The 15104-nt window shown below is 33.8% G+C and overlaps 2 protein-coding genes across 2 annotated transcripts in view; both read right to left on the reverse strand.

Annotated features, from left to right (window-relative positions):
- Positions 1-13523, reverse strand: part of LOC145330425 (uncharacterized) — a 52208-nt gene extending 38685 nt beyond the window's left edge. The window contains exons 1-4 of the mRNA XM_080175060.1: positions 13497-13523; positions 13154-13319; positions 6863-6951; positions 218-318 (exon numbers count right to left, since the gene is read on the reverse strand). Of these exons, the coding sequence (XP_080031186.1) occupies positions 218-318; positions 6863-6951; positions 13154-13319; positions 13497-13523 (383 nt within the window). The remainder of the gene's footprint in view (positions 1-217; positions 319-6862; positions 6952-13153; positions 13320-13496) is intronic.
- A 354-nt stretch (positions 13524-13877) lies between these two features.
- The window catches only part of LOC145329338 (uncharacterized), a 125965-nt gene continuing 124738 nt past the window's right edge, over positions 13878-15104 (reverse strand). The window contains exons 4-5 of the mRNA XM_080173398.1: positions 14157-14348; positions 13878-13993 (exon numbers count right to left, since the gene is read on the reverse strand). Coding sequence (XP_080029524.1) covers positions 13898-13993; positions 14157-14348 — 288 coding nt within the window. The 3' untranslated portion in view covers positions 13878-13897. The remainder of the gene's footprint in view (positions 13994-14156; positions 14349-15104) is intronic.

A 15104-nucleotide genomic window follows, 5' to 3' on the forward strand; every position in this document is an offset into this window, starting at 1 on the left:
TCAAGTTTAATTTAACGGTGTGTCAAAATTTTCATGTGCGCTTAACACACCCCTTTGGCAAAACCCTATACACGTCACTGAAAGAAAGTTTATTGCATCCATGATTAAAAGGGTAAAAGTTAAATCTAAATGGGAACTCTAAACATTATCAAATATAGTGAAATAAATTGCACGTATAATTATTAAAAACAATCATGTCTATTATTTTAAGTAATGTTCCTGAGGGGCTACTGGGGCAGCAGCAGAATTGCTGGCGGTGGCTGGCAGAGCGGTGTTGTCAGGTGCAAGAACTGGGGACACTGGGCTGCCATACGAGTCCTAAAAAATAAAACAATTTAAGATAATTTTGTGATAATGCAATTAAACCCATTGTTTTCATGCAGGCCTAAGGAGTATGAATTATCATATATGAAATTTGACAGAAGCAAGGACTTGTAACACCGGCTACTTTTGAAAACCTGAAATATATGGTTAAAGAACTGTGCACTAATGCAAAGTTACACATGGTTTTCATACAGGCTAAAAAAGTAAAAATATCAAAAGTAACAATGGTACATGGAAAATTTAGAACTCTAGATTTACACCCTAAAGTTTATCATATTTAGCTAACAAAATTAGACGTTGTTTGTATTGGAGCCTTTTGGTTATATTCTAATTTTAACCTCTTTTATCACTGATCAAATAACAAATAATACATGTTTTATCAAAAATGATACGGAATCAGTTTATTTGGCCTAATTATGTATAAGTCTTGACAATTGAAACATAAATCCTGTATTCCCTTCTTTCCAAAAATGCTAAAAATATCATTTTAATCTCTTCCTATTGCAAAAGTTTAAACTTGATTTTTAAATAACTCTAATCAAACAGTTTTGACCTTTTTCTTTTGTGCATTGAATATCATAAAATTTGTAGAGGATTTTTGGATTTTCACATTTTGTACTGCCTTTTATCTGTTAAACTCGTTTTATCAAATAGAACAAATAAAAAACAAATTTCCCATGTAGTCTTATGAATAGAGATTTGCCAAGAGGATATGAACCTTCAAGAGGCTAAAAATATCATTTCTTAAGGGGGGAATGTTGATATCCCCCTCCTGCACGCCCGTTATCCTGTGTTTTGTAAGATTTTCATTGTTTAGATTGAGAAATACAGTATAACACTAGTTTTACTAAAATGATCTTTTAATACATAATAATAATTTTAGCTTTAATACTAGAAAAGGCAATAAAAACCACCATTTTTGCTAATCATTTTTGATCTGACATTTAATCTAAGGATTAATACTGTACAATTCATTTTTATTGTACAAAATTGTTAAAGTGACTTTTATACATCAGAAATTAACATTTTCATCAAGCCCACAGAGAAAATATATTGCCAAAAATATCAAAAAAAAGTTTAGCTCAAAAAGATTTTAAAACAAGATAAAGTAGTGCTCATTTTAGCAAAGCAAAGTATTTCATAAATTTTAGTTTAATTTGCAAAAAAAAAGATTTGATTACTCTTGCATTAAATTCTTAAATTTCGTCTACAATTTAAATCTTTTTTCTGTGCATTAATAATAAGCTGGGTATTCCTACCGCATGGACCCTGTGCCGACTTTCAATTGGATCTTTGGATATCAGACAATAGCTTCGGTAATATTAACACAGACAAGTCGCTACAAAAGAGCAGAAAGTAATTAGCTAGCAGACGAAAAAGGTCCCTAACAGTGAATCCAGAGCTGGATCTTTAAATCATTTCAATGTGGCGCCAAATCGGAGTGAACAAACTTTCCACCAATGAGAGCACAGCATTTTACGAAATGGCGCGCTGTGATTGGCTGAAATTCGGCGCACCCCGATTTGGAGCAACATTGAAATGATTTAAAGATCCAGCTCAGGTAGTTATCTGGATTATATATCAATACTTTTACATTTGTTGAATATAGAAACAAAGTAAGCTACAGGGTATCTATAAATATATAATATCAAATGCAAAAAAACCCTAAAAATCTAAAAACTTATGTGCAATGTAGATAATACAAGTGATATGGCATCAGAAGAGAAATATCTTTTATTTACATAGAAAAGTTATGCCTGTATTAAGATGATCTTTTGATTCAAGAACTTTTGTCTCAAAATCCTAGCTTTTAATAGTTGCTTTTTCAATAGTCAAGGTGCCATTATCAAATTTTGAAATATTTTCATATCTTAAAAAAAATAAGAAATCCTTTAAATTCATGAATTGCATATATACATAGATTTTGAGATGATGGTTATTTTGATTCAAAACATTTTGGCCCTAAGCGGTCTTTTTCAGTTTTTTAAAAAAAAAAAGCAAAGCTTTTCTAAAATACGCAGGAGCCAATTAGTTAGTTTGCTATTTAATAAGAATGCTTGATATTGTTAAATAGTAAAGAAAATGACAGGCAAATTTATTATTCTGTACTTGAGGCAAACTTCATTTTAGAACAGGAAAAAAAAACAAAGCTCGACAGCCACAGCCAGCTTTTTAAAGCAAGCAAAAAGCCACAGCCTATCCTACCAATAGCATCACCCTGGCTAAGCCACCAATGGCCGCAACACCCTCAACAACAAGGCTTTTTGAAAGCCCGAGTCGCAGCCGCAAACATACATGCAGCTTCAACAAATTTGCAGTGTTAGTAAGTTGAACAGCTTAATGACGAACCCCAAACTGTCCCAGTTTTGAGCAAGATGATTCCTGTGACGTCATATAAAAAGGTAAGGGGGGAAGAAAATCTCTTCCCTTTTTCCATCTCTTTTGAAGAGATTTTCTTCCCCCCTTCCCTTTTTCTTTCCCGAAACGTATATGACGTCACTGGAATCGTCTTGCTCAAAACTGGGACACTTTGGGGTTTGTCCAGCTTGATGGACTAATTAGCCTCTATAAACCACACCATGTCAGAGACACCCAGAGCCGAAACAGCTGTATCCGCACGGCTTCCACCGGCTAAAACTTTTTTATATTCTTATTCATACTCTCCATAAAGTCCTAAAGCTATAGATTTTTTTCGCCCAATAAGTTCACATATAATTTTATCTGAAACATTAAGATTTTATGCATATTTTTTTTTGTGTGCAATAGCAGTATCGAAGCTTTTCTATAAGTTGCCATGTTTGTTTATTCTCCTGCAACGCAGAATTTCCTCACTATTTCGATACAGTCACTGGGCTTGGCAGCCGCGCTTTAACCTTAAATTGATACCCGTTTGGATGCATTGAATTTTTTTTTAAATTGACATTGCTATATTTGGGTCATGTTTAGACTTACAACTGATTTTAAAAATTGATGAAGGTATATTTCCCCAGAGAGAGAGAGGGGACAATGGGCTGTTTATTAAACTAGTCCCCAAAGTTTTTTTTTTATAATATCGTTATCTTATTCGCTGGCTTAACAACTTTTGGGGACTTTGATTTGTTGGATCATTAAGTCAAGTGTTCAAACTTTTCAACCACTAAATTTGTTCTAATAAATGAGTTATTTTGTGTATCATCATTGGGGATGTACATAAATTTATCGGTCATTGTCTTATCCCTTTATTTCGTTCTTTGTTTCATAAAAATGCTTTCTAAGTACCTTTTTATATGAAAATAAGTCTTTTCTTTCAGCTGGGTAAATTAAAAACCTTTAGAGTGCACGACCTTTGCCATTAAGTCTTTACTGTGCATTGTATTAATAATATGAACCCGTTTATGGGCCAAGTTATGACTACTCATCTGACATAGCAGCATCAGGAACAATTTAGTCTTCAGTTCTGACGCGGTTCAATACGAAGTAAATAAAATAATTCATTTTGAGCTAAAGTATTCAATAATATATATGGCAACCAAAAGACTTTACAATTTTAGATAATATCCTTTACATGTTAAGTAGGAGTATATACCCGCCCCTCCCCCTCCTAGAAAAAATCTCAGGCATAGTTCTTTTCTAAAGAGGTGTTTCGTCTTATTTTCACAGTAGCTTTTCTACTATTTCTATCCCTGCGGTGCAATCACCTAACGTAACCTATACTAAACTATCAAAAGTTACTGTGAAAATACGACGGAACGCCGCTTAAGAGGCGTTGTCACAAAAGGACGAAGCACGAAGGAAAATGAATTGAACAACATAGCAGAAATACTATGACAAAACGGAGGGGTCTAAATGATCCAGTTGTTTGCTTGTGGGAAATTGCGCCCATTTTAAGTCCAATTTCTGATTTATTCCGCCCGAACTTAAATGCGGCGGCGCTGCGGTTTACAAAATTGTTCAAAAATGACACAATTTCGTGTTTTTAATGACGGAGCTTTTCTACAACTATTAGGTGTTAGTCTATTCTTATGTCTGTATAAACATCCGTTAAAAATATAGCAACTATATAAAATACATTAGCGGTTGCTCCCCTACATCTAAGGACTCTGTATGGCAGAGAGGGGGCAGAAAATAGCTTAAAGCCCCCCCCAAAGACTTAAAAATAAAAAGCTTTGAACCCCTCTAGAAACTATTTCAAGCTTCCCTTAAATGAAGAACTCAATCGATTCAGTAGTTATCAAAATCTTAAGCTACAGACAAAAAGACTTACTGATTTATATAATAGGACTAGTTGCTGCGCCCCTGGCACCTATAAATCTGTATTTAAAGGGATTAGGAGACAGCAGAAAAACCATCAAAAGGCTTAGATTCAAAAAAGTAAAATAGCCCAAAACCCTCCCAGGACCATGGGAAGAAAAAAATGGACAATCAATCACTTCATTAATTATTGAAACCTTAAGCTACAGACAAAAGTCTTTATATAATAGGATTAATGTCAATAATTATTTTTTAGTGTGTTATTTTGCTTCGCCTTTCCAGAATTGTATTTTACTTGTTGTTTATAAGCGCTCACACAAGACGTAAACACTTCTAGGTCATCTTATTCAAACTAGAGTGAAAGAGAGAGAGAGAGAGAGAGAGAGAGAGAGGAGAGAGAGAGAGAGAGAGAGAGAGAGAGAGAGAGAGAGAGAGAGAGAGAGAGAGGGAGAGAGAGAGAGAGAGTGAGAGAGAGAGAGAGAGAGAGAGAGAGAGAGAGAGAGAGAGAGAGAGAGAGAGAGAGAGAGAGAGAGAGAAGAGAGAAAGAGAGAGAGAGAAAGAGAGAGATAGAGAGAGTGAGAGAGAGATTTTGACATAATAGCAGCACTAAAGATAAACATGATTTTATATCAAGCAGTAAGGTTTTTCTTTGTCTAAAGCTTAAGATTTCAATGACTACTGAATTGATTTCTCCAATTTAGGAAAGCTTCACATTGGTCTCAGAGAGGTTTTATGCTATTTTATTATTAAATGACGGTCTTGAAATGATTTTAGAAATTTTTCTGCTTTTTAATCCCTACACCAAATATACAGACCCCTAAGATGCTAGGGGAGAAGCCGCTCGTGTTCTATAAAACGTAAAGGAGGTGACATGGCAAAATGTGTCGCTTACTAAGATAAACAAAAGAAAATTCGCGCGCCATTTTTCTTGCAACTCATGCAACTTAGATGTTTTAATAGAAAATCTTCTTTATTTTGTATTATGAAACGATAAATATAAGTTGTATTTTGTTGGGTTTTATTTTAGTAAAGCTACTCAACAAATTATGTCGTTCTTATGTTTACATAAATCATAAACAAGTTTTTTAATTGAACTTAAGAAGCTTAAGAAGTGTCCCAAAAATTCCGCTATGTGACGTCATAAAAATGAGGGAGATGAGAAGAGAAGTGGGAAAGAAAACTCCTAAAAAAGAGATGGATAAACCCTCATTTTTATGACGTCACATGGCTGATCTTTGGAGACACTTTGTAAAGTTCTAACTTAAATTATATCAACCTAGTTTCAAATACATAGAACAATTCTAAGATATGCAAAATCTCTATATTAAAAGTGCTAAATAGCCTTCAATGAAACCCGATCCTTAACCAATTTTGTTTCCTTTTACTTTTTAAATTAGATTGAAAGCTTAATCCTTAAAAATCTCTTTTAAGCTTATCCACAAGTCAAGGCTGAAATAAGAATGGAAAAATTATTGCATTTGAAAAATTGGTTTCAACAAGGACAGGGGTATATCAACTGAAGAAAATAATTTGCATAAAATATTTTGTTTAGCATTATTTTTAGCAATTTGTATCCTGATATAAAAGTAGCAGTATGTCTGTCTGTTTGTCTGTACCAAAAGATCTCGTTAACCAGTAAATTAATTATCCATAGTCCTACTCCTTTATCCAAAATATTAATAAAAATTATTTATTTGGTGCCTGGAAATGTAACAAAAGTAAAAAATATAGAGTAGAAGAAAAGATTTTGTAAATGTTAGCTGAATAATTCTATAGCTCTTTTACCTGCACCAGCGGCTACGCCTCTAGAGGCACTTTAAATGTTTTTCTTTATTTCAAACATCTAATTTGAGAATTTGAATGATGTTGCGTTCAAGTCTCTACGTAAATCGAGAATATTAAAAAATTTTTATTTCTTGGGAGGCAGGTGGTACCCTCCCCCAAAATAGCTATTAACCTTCCCGGGAGATCCCGATCGGTTTAGCAGTTGGCAGTTAGTTACTGATCTTTCAGCACAGACAAACAAATAGACAAACAAACATCCTGTTACTTTATTACAGGGGCGTCCAAGCTTTTTATTTTGGGGGGGGGGGGTAAAATTTTTTTAAGAGGGGGGGTAATTCGGTTTTTTTTTTTTTGGGGGGGGGGGTAAAATGGCGCGCGAAGACTACGGCACCCCATAATTCGTTTGGGGGGGGGGGGGGGGGGTAATCGCCCCATTACCCCCCCCCCCCCTTGGACGCCTATGCTTTATTATAAGGAAATAAAGTTTCAAGGTACTAAAATGTACCAAACAGTTAAAACCTACCGGGGCAGATACGGGAGCGTTGTTGACAATTTTGGAGGCAGTATTTGTGTTTCTTACTGGGGCTTGTACGGAGTTTCCACTGTAGGCATCTGAAAGTAAGAAAAATAGATTAGTTTTTGCAAAAAAAACTTATAATGTTTCCAGAAATAAACAATCAAAGAACAAACCCTTTGATTGCAAAATCTTTGTCTGAAAGTCCTTACGTTAAATGATAATAAGTTGGGCCTGTTTACTGGTCAAAGTATTTCTACTACTCTTTCTGTCATTGTAACATCTTTTGGCCGAGATTCGAACTCGCAACCTTTCCGAAACGCAACTAACATACATTTATATAAACACACCTTTTTCAGCACATACTAATTCATTCTAAAGCCTTTAAAAATAATATTACTAAGAAAGGGACATATAGTCTAAAGAAATATCGGGTATAGGCCCTTCGTGGAAACGCTTCGTAAGGGGCGTTTCGTCGTATTTTCACATTAGTTTTTCTTGGTTATTTTAGGTTGGGTTATGTTATGTTGGGTTAGGTGATTGCCCCGCAGGTTTAGGCAATTGGCCCCGCAGGGTTACAGCCACCTGCAAGGGCTAGAAATAGGAGAAAAGCTACTGTGAATATACGACGAAACGCCCCTTAAGATGCGTTGCCACGAAAGGGACTGTACCCGAAATATCTAATATCGGATAGTTTTTTATTTCAATTACTCAAAATAAAATTTGCAATGGCCAATTTAAAAAAAAACACTCTACTAGCTCTCATGTGCTATTTATGGACGTTATTGTCAATGTTTTTTTCATAAAAAGTCCATCTCCGCTAAATACATTTAAAATCCTTTGATAAAGTTTTACAACTCTTTTAATCATTTTTACACACGACCATAGAGTAACGATTAAAAGAGTTGTTGATGCATTCTTTTTTAGCAGCGAAGCTTTTCGATAATTAGGGTTGGTACGTACGTCTGTACGTAACGGATATCTTTTTTTGTTGATTTAGACATGTTAGAATTGTCCTATCGATTTCAAACTTTGCATGATGATTCCTGTAATAGTTAGGTATGATTTAGAAAGCATATAAACTCTATTATCGTTACCAGAATGACCGTAATTAAAGATGTTGATTTTTAGCATCAAATTTTTATATGACATAATTATTTGATTGATCTGATTGTTTGAATACTAATTCCTAGGACAACAAAGTACACTTTTATAAGACAAACCCCAAACTGTCCCAGTTTTAAGCAAGACGAATCCTGTGCCGTCATATGAAAAGGGAAGGGGGGAAGAAAATCTCTTCCTTTTTCTTCCATCTCTTTTGAAGAGATTTTCTTCCCCCCTTCCCTTTTTTTTCCCGAAACGTATATGACGTAACTGGAATCGTCTTGCTCAAAACTTGGACAGTTTGGGGTTTGTCCTTTTGAAGCATCTCTACAATCAAGTCCTAAAAATGTAAGTGCGATAAAAAGTCATTTAGATAAAGCATTATCATTATCTTCTTTTCTTACTTAATTAATTAGCAATATTTTGCAATTTGACATCCTTAAATTTCATCTTTTTCTAATTTAATCTAAGATGTCAATATAAAATGAAAAAATCTCTAATAAGGCATGTACAAACAACCAGACAACATCTTAAAAAATACCCATCTTCTCACCTCCTAGTAGTAAAAAAGTGTTTTCATAATGTAAACAACTGTTTAATATAAATATAGCAGGCTTTTCTTCAATTTACTATCATATTAACTAATTTTAAGATGTATTAGCAACTGCATCCCTAGCTTATAGGAGAGAAGAATCAATATAATACCATGAAACCATTTGAAGACTTAAATCTAAAATGAAAAGCCTTAAAATCGCTAGACCTATGAGAACATTCCCTAAAATGACAAATCCTAAACAAACAAACAAAAAATACTAATTTATTTAATAGGATATTTAACGCGTGATTTGATCATATAAAAATTTGCTAGAAAGATTAGATGTAAAATAGAAAAAATACTCCTAAAATGGTTATTATTTGCAATTTTTTTGGTTGTTTAATTTTTGCTATTTTATTAGAAAACCTTCGCATTGACGTTTATGTGCTGAATACATGAATAGAAACTTCAAATGGTCAAAAAATTATGTTCCCGTAAAGCAACCACAATTTTTGTTTATTATTAAAGCTACATCACAAGCCATACTTATATGTCAGTCTGTTCGTTTATTAAATAATGTATTATTGACTTTTAAACCAGCACAAAACAAAAAGTAAATGAGCTAAATCTATAAAATTAATATGAAAATTGGGATCAACTGCAGTTCACGGTAAAATATTCCTGGTAACGAATATTCCTATGAATTTTAATGGCTGCTAGATGCCAAACGGCTGAACATACAGATCATGCCCGCACACTGTTTTAAGCGGCATAAGAAGGCCTACATATAATCTGGAATAGCCATAAATCAATAATACATAATTATCTCGCAGTGCAGAGAAATGCGCGAAAAAGACCTATTTTACGCGTTTTTTCTTCAGTGAAGCTTTCCCTGTGCATCATTGGATCTTGGATATTCCAGATTATTTGTAGGCCTTCTTATGCCGCTTAAAATAGTGTGCGGGTATGATCTGTACGTTCAGCCGTTTGGCAGCTAGCAGCCTTTATAATTCATAGATTTTTGGAAATATTCGTTACCAGGAATATTTTACCGTAAACTGCAGTTGATCCAAAAATTGAATTAAAGGTATTTTCCTTTTTTGTATAAACATATAAAATGACCCTTTAGTTGTCGGTGTTGTATTATAAAAAGTATCTTCTTCCGTGTTACGAGGCTCATTTTAAACATAATTTATCATTTACTGTGTGTGTGTGTGTGTGTGTATGCGTGTGTGTGTGTATATATATGTGTGTGTGTGTGTGTGTGTGTTTATTGCGAGGCTCTTTCTTTAGGAAATTAGTTTTTCTTGCTAAATAATAAATACATTTGAAATGATAAATGTAAAATTTAAAAAGCTTCAATGAGAACTTTTCCAGTCATATACTGAATGATCTTTTTGACCGCTAAACCGATATTGTTCTCCTTTTCATTCCATAGCTTCGCATAGGTCCTAAGGTTTATGACTATTTTGGGACAGGGTACCATCACCCTCCCACGACAAACAAAATGCCCTCCACAATTTTTTTTTTTACTTTTTCTTTATAGCCACTATAAACTTAAAATGGGGACCTCCATTGCCCCTTAAGGCCTCTAGGGACGTAGACGCTTGTATTCTTAAATTACTGGGCTAAATTCCTTGAAAATTGTAAGATATTAATTTTAAAAAAGCGCCTTAAACCATACTATGTAAAGCTCCATTAAAATGAAAATCTGAATCAATTTAGTGGTTCAAAAAGATCAAAAAAAACTTGAAATTATAGGATTGCTTATTTTTGTTTGACCTTAATATAGGTAAATCTAAATTAAATCAAGATGAGAGGAGAAGTGGAAATGAAAATCCCTAAAAAAGAGATGATCCCTCATTTTTATAACGTCACATGGCTAATTTTTTAGACACATTGTAAAGTTACGAAACAATTAATGTAGAATTAAATCAATTTTAATATCCGTATCCAACTTTCAAATTTTATCCATTGTCTCGTCCCCGATCCCTAAGTTTAAACACTTTAATTGATCAACTGAAAATTGATTGCCTGTTTCTTCCCTAATTTTCGAACTTGTACAGCAGATAACCCAAACATTGAAAAACCCTGTTTTAAGCTACTCCGGTCAAAGGGAAAAGCGATATAATGTATACATTTTACATTCAAAAATTATGATTTTTCATTTTTTTTTTTTTTTTTTTGAAGTTTGACGCTTTTTTAGCTATTAGTAAATATTAAAATATGATGAGGAAACTATGTACACAATCGGAAACTAGAATTCAGCTGACCCTTTAATTCTCCAATTCGTATGCATTACACGACTTCTTCAATTTGAATTAGAAGTTTTTCCATTCAGGATAATATTTTGCTAGACTGCTATAAATTCAGGAATCTAAAGGGATAAGACACTGGCCGATAAATTGGTGTTTATCCTTAATAAATGATGATACACAAAATTATCACTTCTTTAGATTATAAATAATTTGTGAAACATTTGGATACTCAACTTAATGAACCAACCGATAATACTTCAATAAAAGTCAATACTTCATAAGCCAACAAACAAAAAAACGTTATTTTAAATATGAAAATTGCAATATTTTTTCATCAATGATTTAATAGCATTTTTTGCTGCTTGCCTCTAGGGGTTATACCATTCCTCATTAGTAAAGTTGGTGGTTTTTTGAAAATATATTTTTTGACAGCAAATTTAAAAACGCTTTTAATTAGTCAATTTATCATATTTTTGATTCCAATATTTTATATCTTTTGATAGTTATTGTACTTGTTCATTTTCTACCAAAGAGAAAGAGGGGACAATTTGCTGTTTATTACAGAGAGGTCCCCAAAGTTTTACAATAACTTCGTTGGCTTAACAACTTTGGGAACTTTTACTGAATTTTGTTTGGTTGGTTTATCAAGTAAAGTGTTCAGACGTTTCAATCACTCATTTTAATCTGCAGAAGGGGTAATTTTTTGTGTCATCATTGAGGATGTATACCAATTTATCGGCCTTTGTCTTATCCCTTTATATCTCTGATTTTCTACGCTGTTTTGTCTGAATTTTATTTTGATGAGTGTAATCAAAATAAATAGTTAATATTCATCTAATGTAAACAACAATAAAGGCTTAATAGGCATTTGATGGACATATCTGTCTATTTATCTATCTGAAAATAACGATAATCTGTTATCTATCTAATATTCTTTTATGTATACATATACTAGCGGCGTCGCTCCAAGAGGTTTAATCAACCTATTTTTGTGTTATTTAGATTTAAAAAGAAAAAGTCCCAATTTTTTTTTTTTTGGGTGGTAGAAAATAGCTTAAAACCAACCCAGGACCAGTAGGTATACCTGAAGGTTCAGTGGTTACTGAGATCTTAAGCTTCAGACAGACAGAAGGACAGACAGACAGACAAACAGACATCGTACTACTTTGTATTATAGATATACAAATAAAACTAATTAATATGATTTTCATTATTTTATCCTTTATAGGTCTGTTTATCCATCTATATTGTAGTTCTGTAAAAATAATATTAATTTTGTATACGTATTTCCAATATGGCTTCGAAACCTTAGGCTCAGAACCTAAACCATATTGAAAAATCATGTATAACAGACAATTTTTCACGAATTCTAAAATAAAACCATAATATCGATACAAGTTTTCATTTTAATATCTGCGTAAAGCTGTCTATAATACAATGCGATAAATAACTATTATCCAAGTAATATTGTCAATCTACTATATGTATCGTTTATCTATCAACTTATCTATCTATCTATCTATCTATCTATCTATCTATCTATCTATGTATATATATCTATCTATCTATCTATCTATCCATCATAATTCTTAAAGCTTCCTGTGTATAAGTATTATCTATTAATAAAACTGCTAGGGAGTGGTGGAATAATAAATGATTGAATAAATTGTAGCCAACCAATTTATTTAAATTAATCTTTGCCTGCAAATATTATACTGTTTGGTATTTCCTATTTCGTTTATTTGGACATTTGTAACCCTCCCCACTTGAAATATTTTTATTATTTGTTCTTTTAGGTAATATAATTTTATCTTCGCCCCCCGAAAAAAAAAATTGCTCCTTTTTTATTCTTAATTAGGACAAATTCTCTTTAACTTTCAATAAATTAAACAAGTAAGTAAGCAAAATTATAGTGGATTAAATTTTTTCTTACTTATCCTATTCTATAAAGTAGTAAGGTTTTATGTCTAATGCAGCTTAGGATTTTGATAATCTGTAAAGGAGGTAGATTGCTGTTGTTTTTGCACCAAAAGCCCATTTTAACGGGGAAGCTTCGCAATGCTTTAGAAAGAATTAAAAAACAATTGTTTATTTCTGTATTTAATTCCTTATAATAAACTAACACGATGTTTGTTTGTCTGTACAGAAGGATCTCTTTAACTACTGAACCGGCATGGATCTCCTTTTCAGGGGAGCTTCTCACAGGTCCTGGGAAGTTTCATACCTATTTAGGGGGAGGATACCACCAACCTTTCAAGAGAAATTACCAAAATAAAAAAAATTAAAAACGCCGTTTGCGGATAATTTGGCAAACACATGTTCTTAGCATACATTGAAAATAAAACATCTTCTGGTCCCCTAAGCCTCTAGGGACATAGCCGCTAGTTATTAACAAATACATACCTTGGGCGGGAAGTTCTTTCTGTTCTCTGAAACCGCTACCAGCTCCGACAGGAGGGCCACGGGGTGCACCATAATCGTCAGCTGCCTGGCTGGCGGCTACAGGGTCAGCCTGGGGCGAGCCGTACGAGTCTTCGGCGGCTGCAGCTGCGGCAGCGATAGGTGCAGCCTGATGGGGAATTAAATATCATAGTTTTTATTAAGTCAATTGTTAAAATAAAGAAACAGGATGTTTGTCTCTTTGTACCGAAGGATCTCGCTAACTTCTGAACCGATAGGGTTCTCCTTCACATGGTAGCTTCTCATAGACCATGGAAAGTTTAATAACTATTTTGGGGGAGGGTACCAACACCCACCAAAATAAATCGCCCATAGAAATCCCCCTCCAAAAAAAATTATGAAATAAAAACTTTACAAAACAGGTTGACTTAGAATCGATGGCTATTTTACAAACTGTTTTTGCAATTTTAATATCGCGATGCAAAAAAATATGGATATAGAATATACGTGGATACTATGACAGAGGGAAAATTGTCGTCAATTTAGGTTGCTAACATGGGCTTAATTCATTGGTCAGTTCGTTCATCTAGTAGGATTGAAGTAGAGGGGGTAAAGGGGTGGATGGGGTTATCGCTATTTTAGCCAGCTACATGTCCCACTTTTGTTAGATCCAGGTAATGATAAATCCATTTGCAAAAAAAATCTTTAATAAGCGTAAATTTTACTAAGGTATTGTTTGTAAAATGACTATGATATATTTTCCTGAGGTGCGCCATAATCGTCAGCAGCTGGGGAAGCGACAGGGTCAGCCTGGGGAGATCCGTAACTGTCAATAGGGGCAGCCTACAAGTAAGAAATTTAAATATTTATATGTACATATGTTGCCTAGAGGCAGGATGAAATATTAGAGTAAATATTAGTAGCAGAAAACAATTTGCTAGCAGACAAAATTGGTCATTGAAACAGGGGGGTGGGGGGTAATATATCTATTAAACTAACTAAATACCTGAGGGGCACCGTACTCATCGACGGGGTCAGCCTGGGGGGCGCCGTACGAGTCGATGGGGTCAGCCTGGGGGGCTCCGTACGAGTCAATGGGGTCAGCTTGAGGGGCGCCATACTCATCAATGGGGGCAGCCTGAGGGGCACCATATGAATCAATAGGGGCAGCTTCGGGGGCACCGTAAGAATCAAGAGCCTGAAATAAAATATATATTTTTAGAGGTAAATCTTTGGATTTTTATACGATTAAAATTACTAAATGTTATTAATTCCTCTGCTAGTAGCTGCTTAAAAAAATCAAAACGCAGTCATTTGATTTTTTAAATGTACTTAAATGATTTTCTTCAAAATTTGTATATTTTCAATTGCAACCACGTTTTGACTAATTTTTTCTCTCGCTCTTATTCGCTTCCACATTTGATGTTACTATAAAACAACGAGAAATATGTTAAGCTAAAGGTACGTGGACTAAGTGACTCAAAAATCAGCAATCTGACGTCATAAATATAAGGGAGATGAGAGGAGAAGTAGGAAAGAAAATCCCTAAAAAAAAATGGTTAATCCCTCGTTTTTATGACGCCACGTGGATGATTTTTGAGTCCCCCTTCTTTTTAAAAACATAAAGAATTTTTTTTTTGAGTTATAACATTTTTTCGGATGGAAACCTCTCACTTACTGCCACCCCCCCCCCCCTCATTTGATTAGAATATTTTCTATAACTAATATGAAACTTTCCTGAATATTAAAATATATTCGCAAGATTCTTTTTAAAAATTTAATCCCTTGGCTAAAAAACTATTTTAAATTTGGCAGTATTGTAAAAACATGAATAGTTCAAACTTTTTTTCGCACTTTTTTTTGAGGCTTCGTTTACCTATGTTTCGCATTTTTAGGGTCAGTGGCAATTTTATACTTTTGAGAGGCCGGTTCAACAAAATTGAGAGGAAAATTT

Source organism: Acartia tonsa, chromosome 10, assembly GCF_053477335.1.
Source record: "Acartia tonsa isolate MP-2025a chromosome 10, ASM5347733v1, whole genome shotgun sequence".
Classification (NCBI taxonomy): domain Eukaryota; kingdom Metazoa; phylum Arthropoda; class Copepoda; order Calanoida; family Acartiidae; genus Acartia; species Acartia tonsa.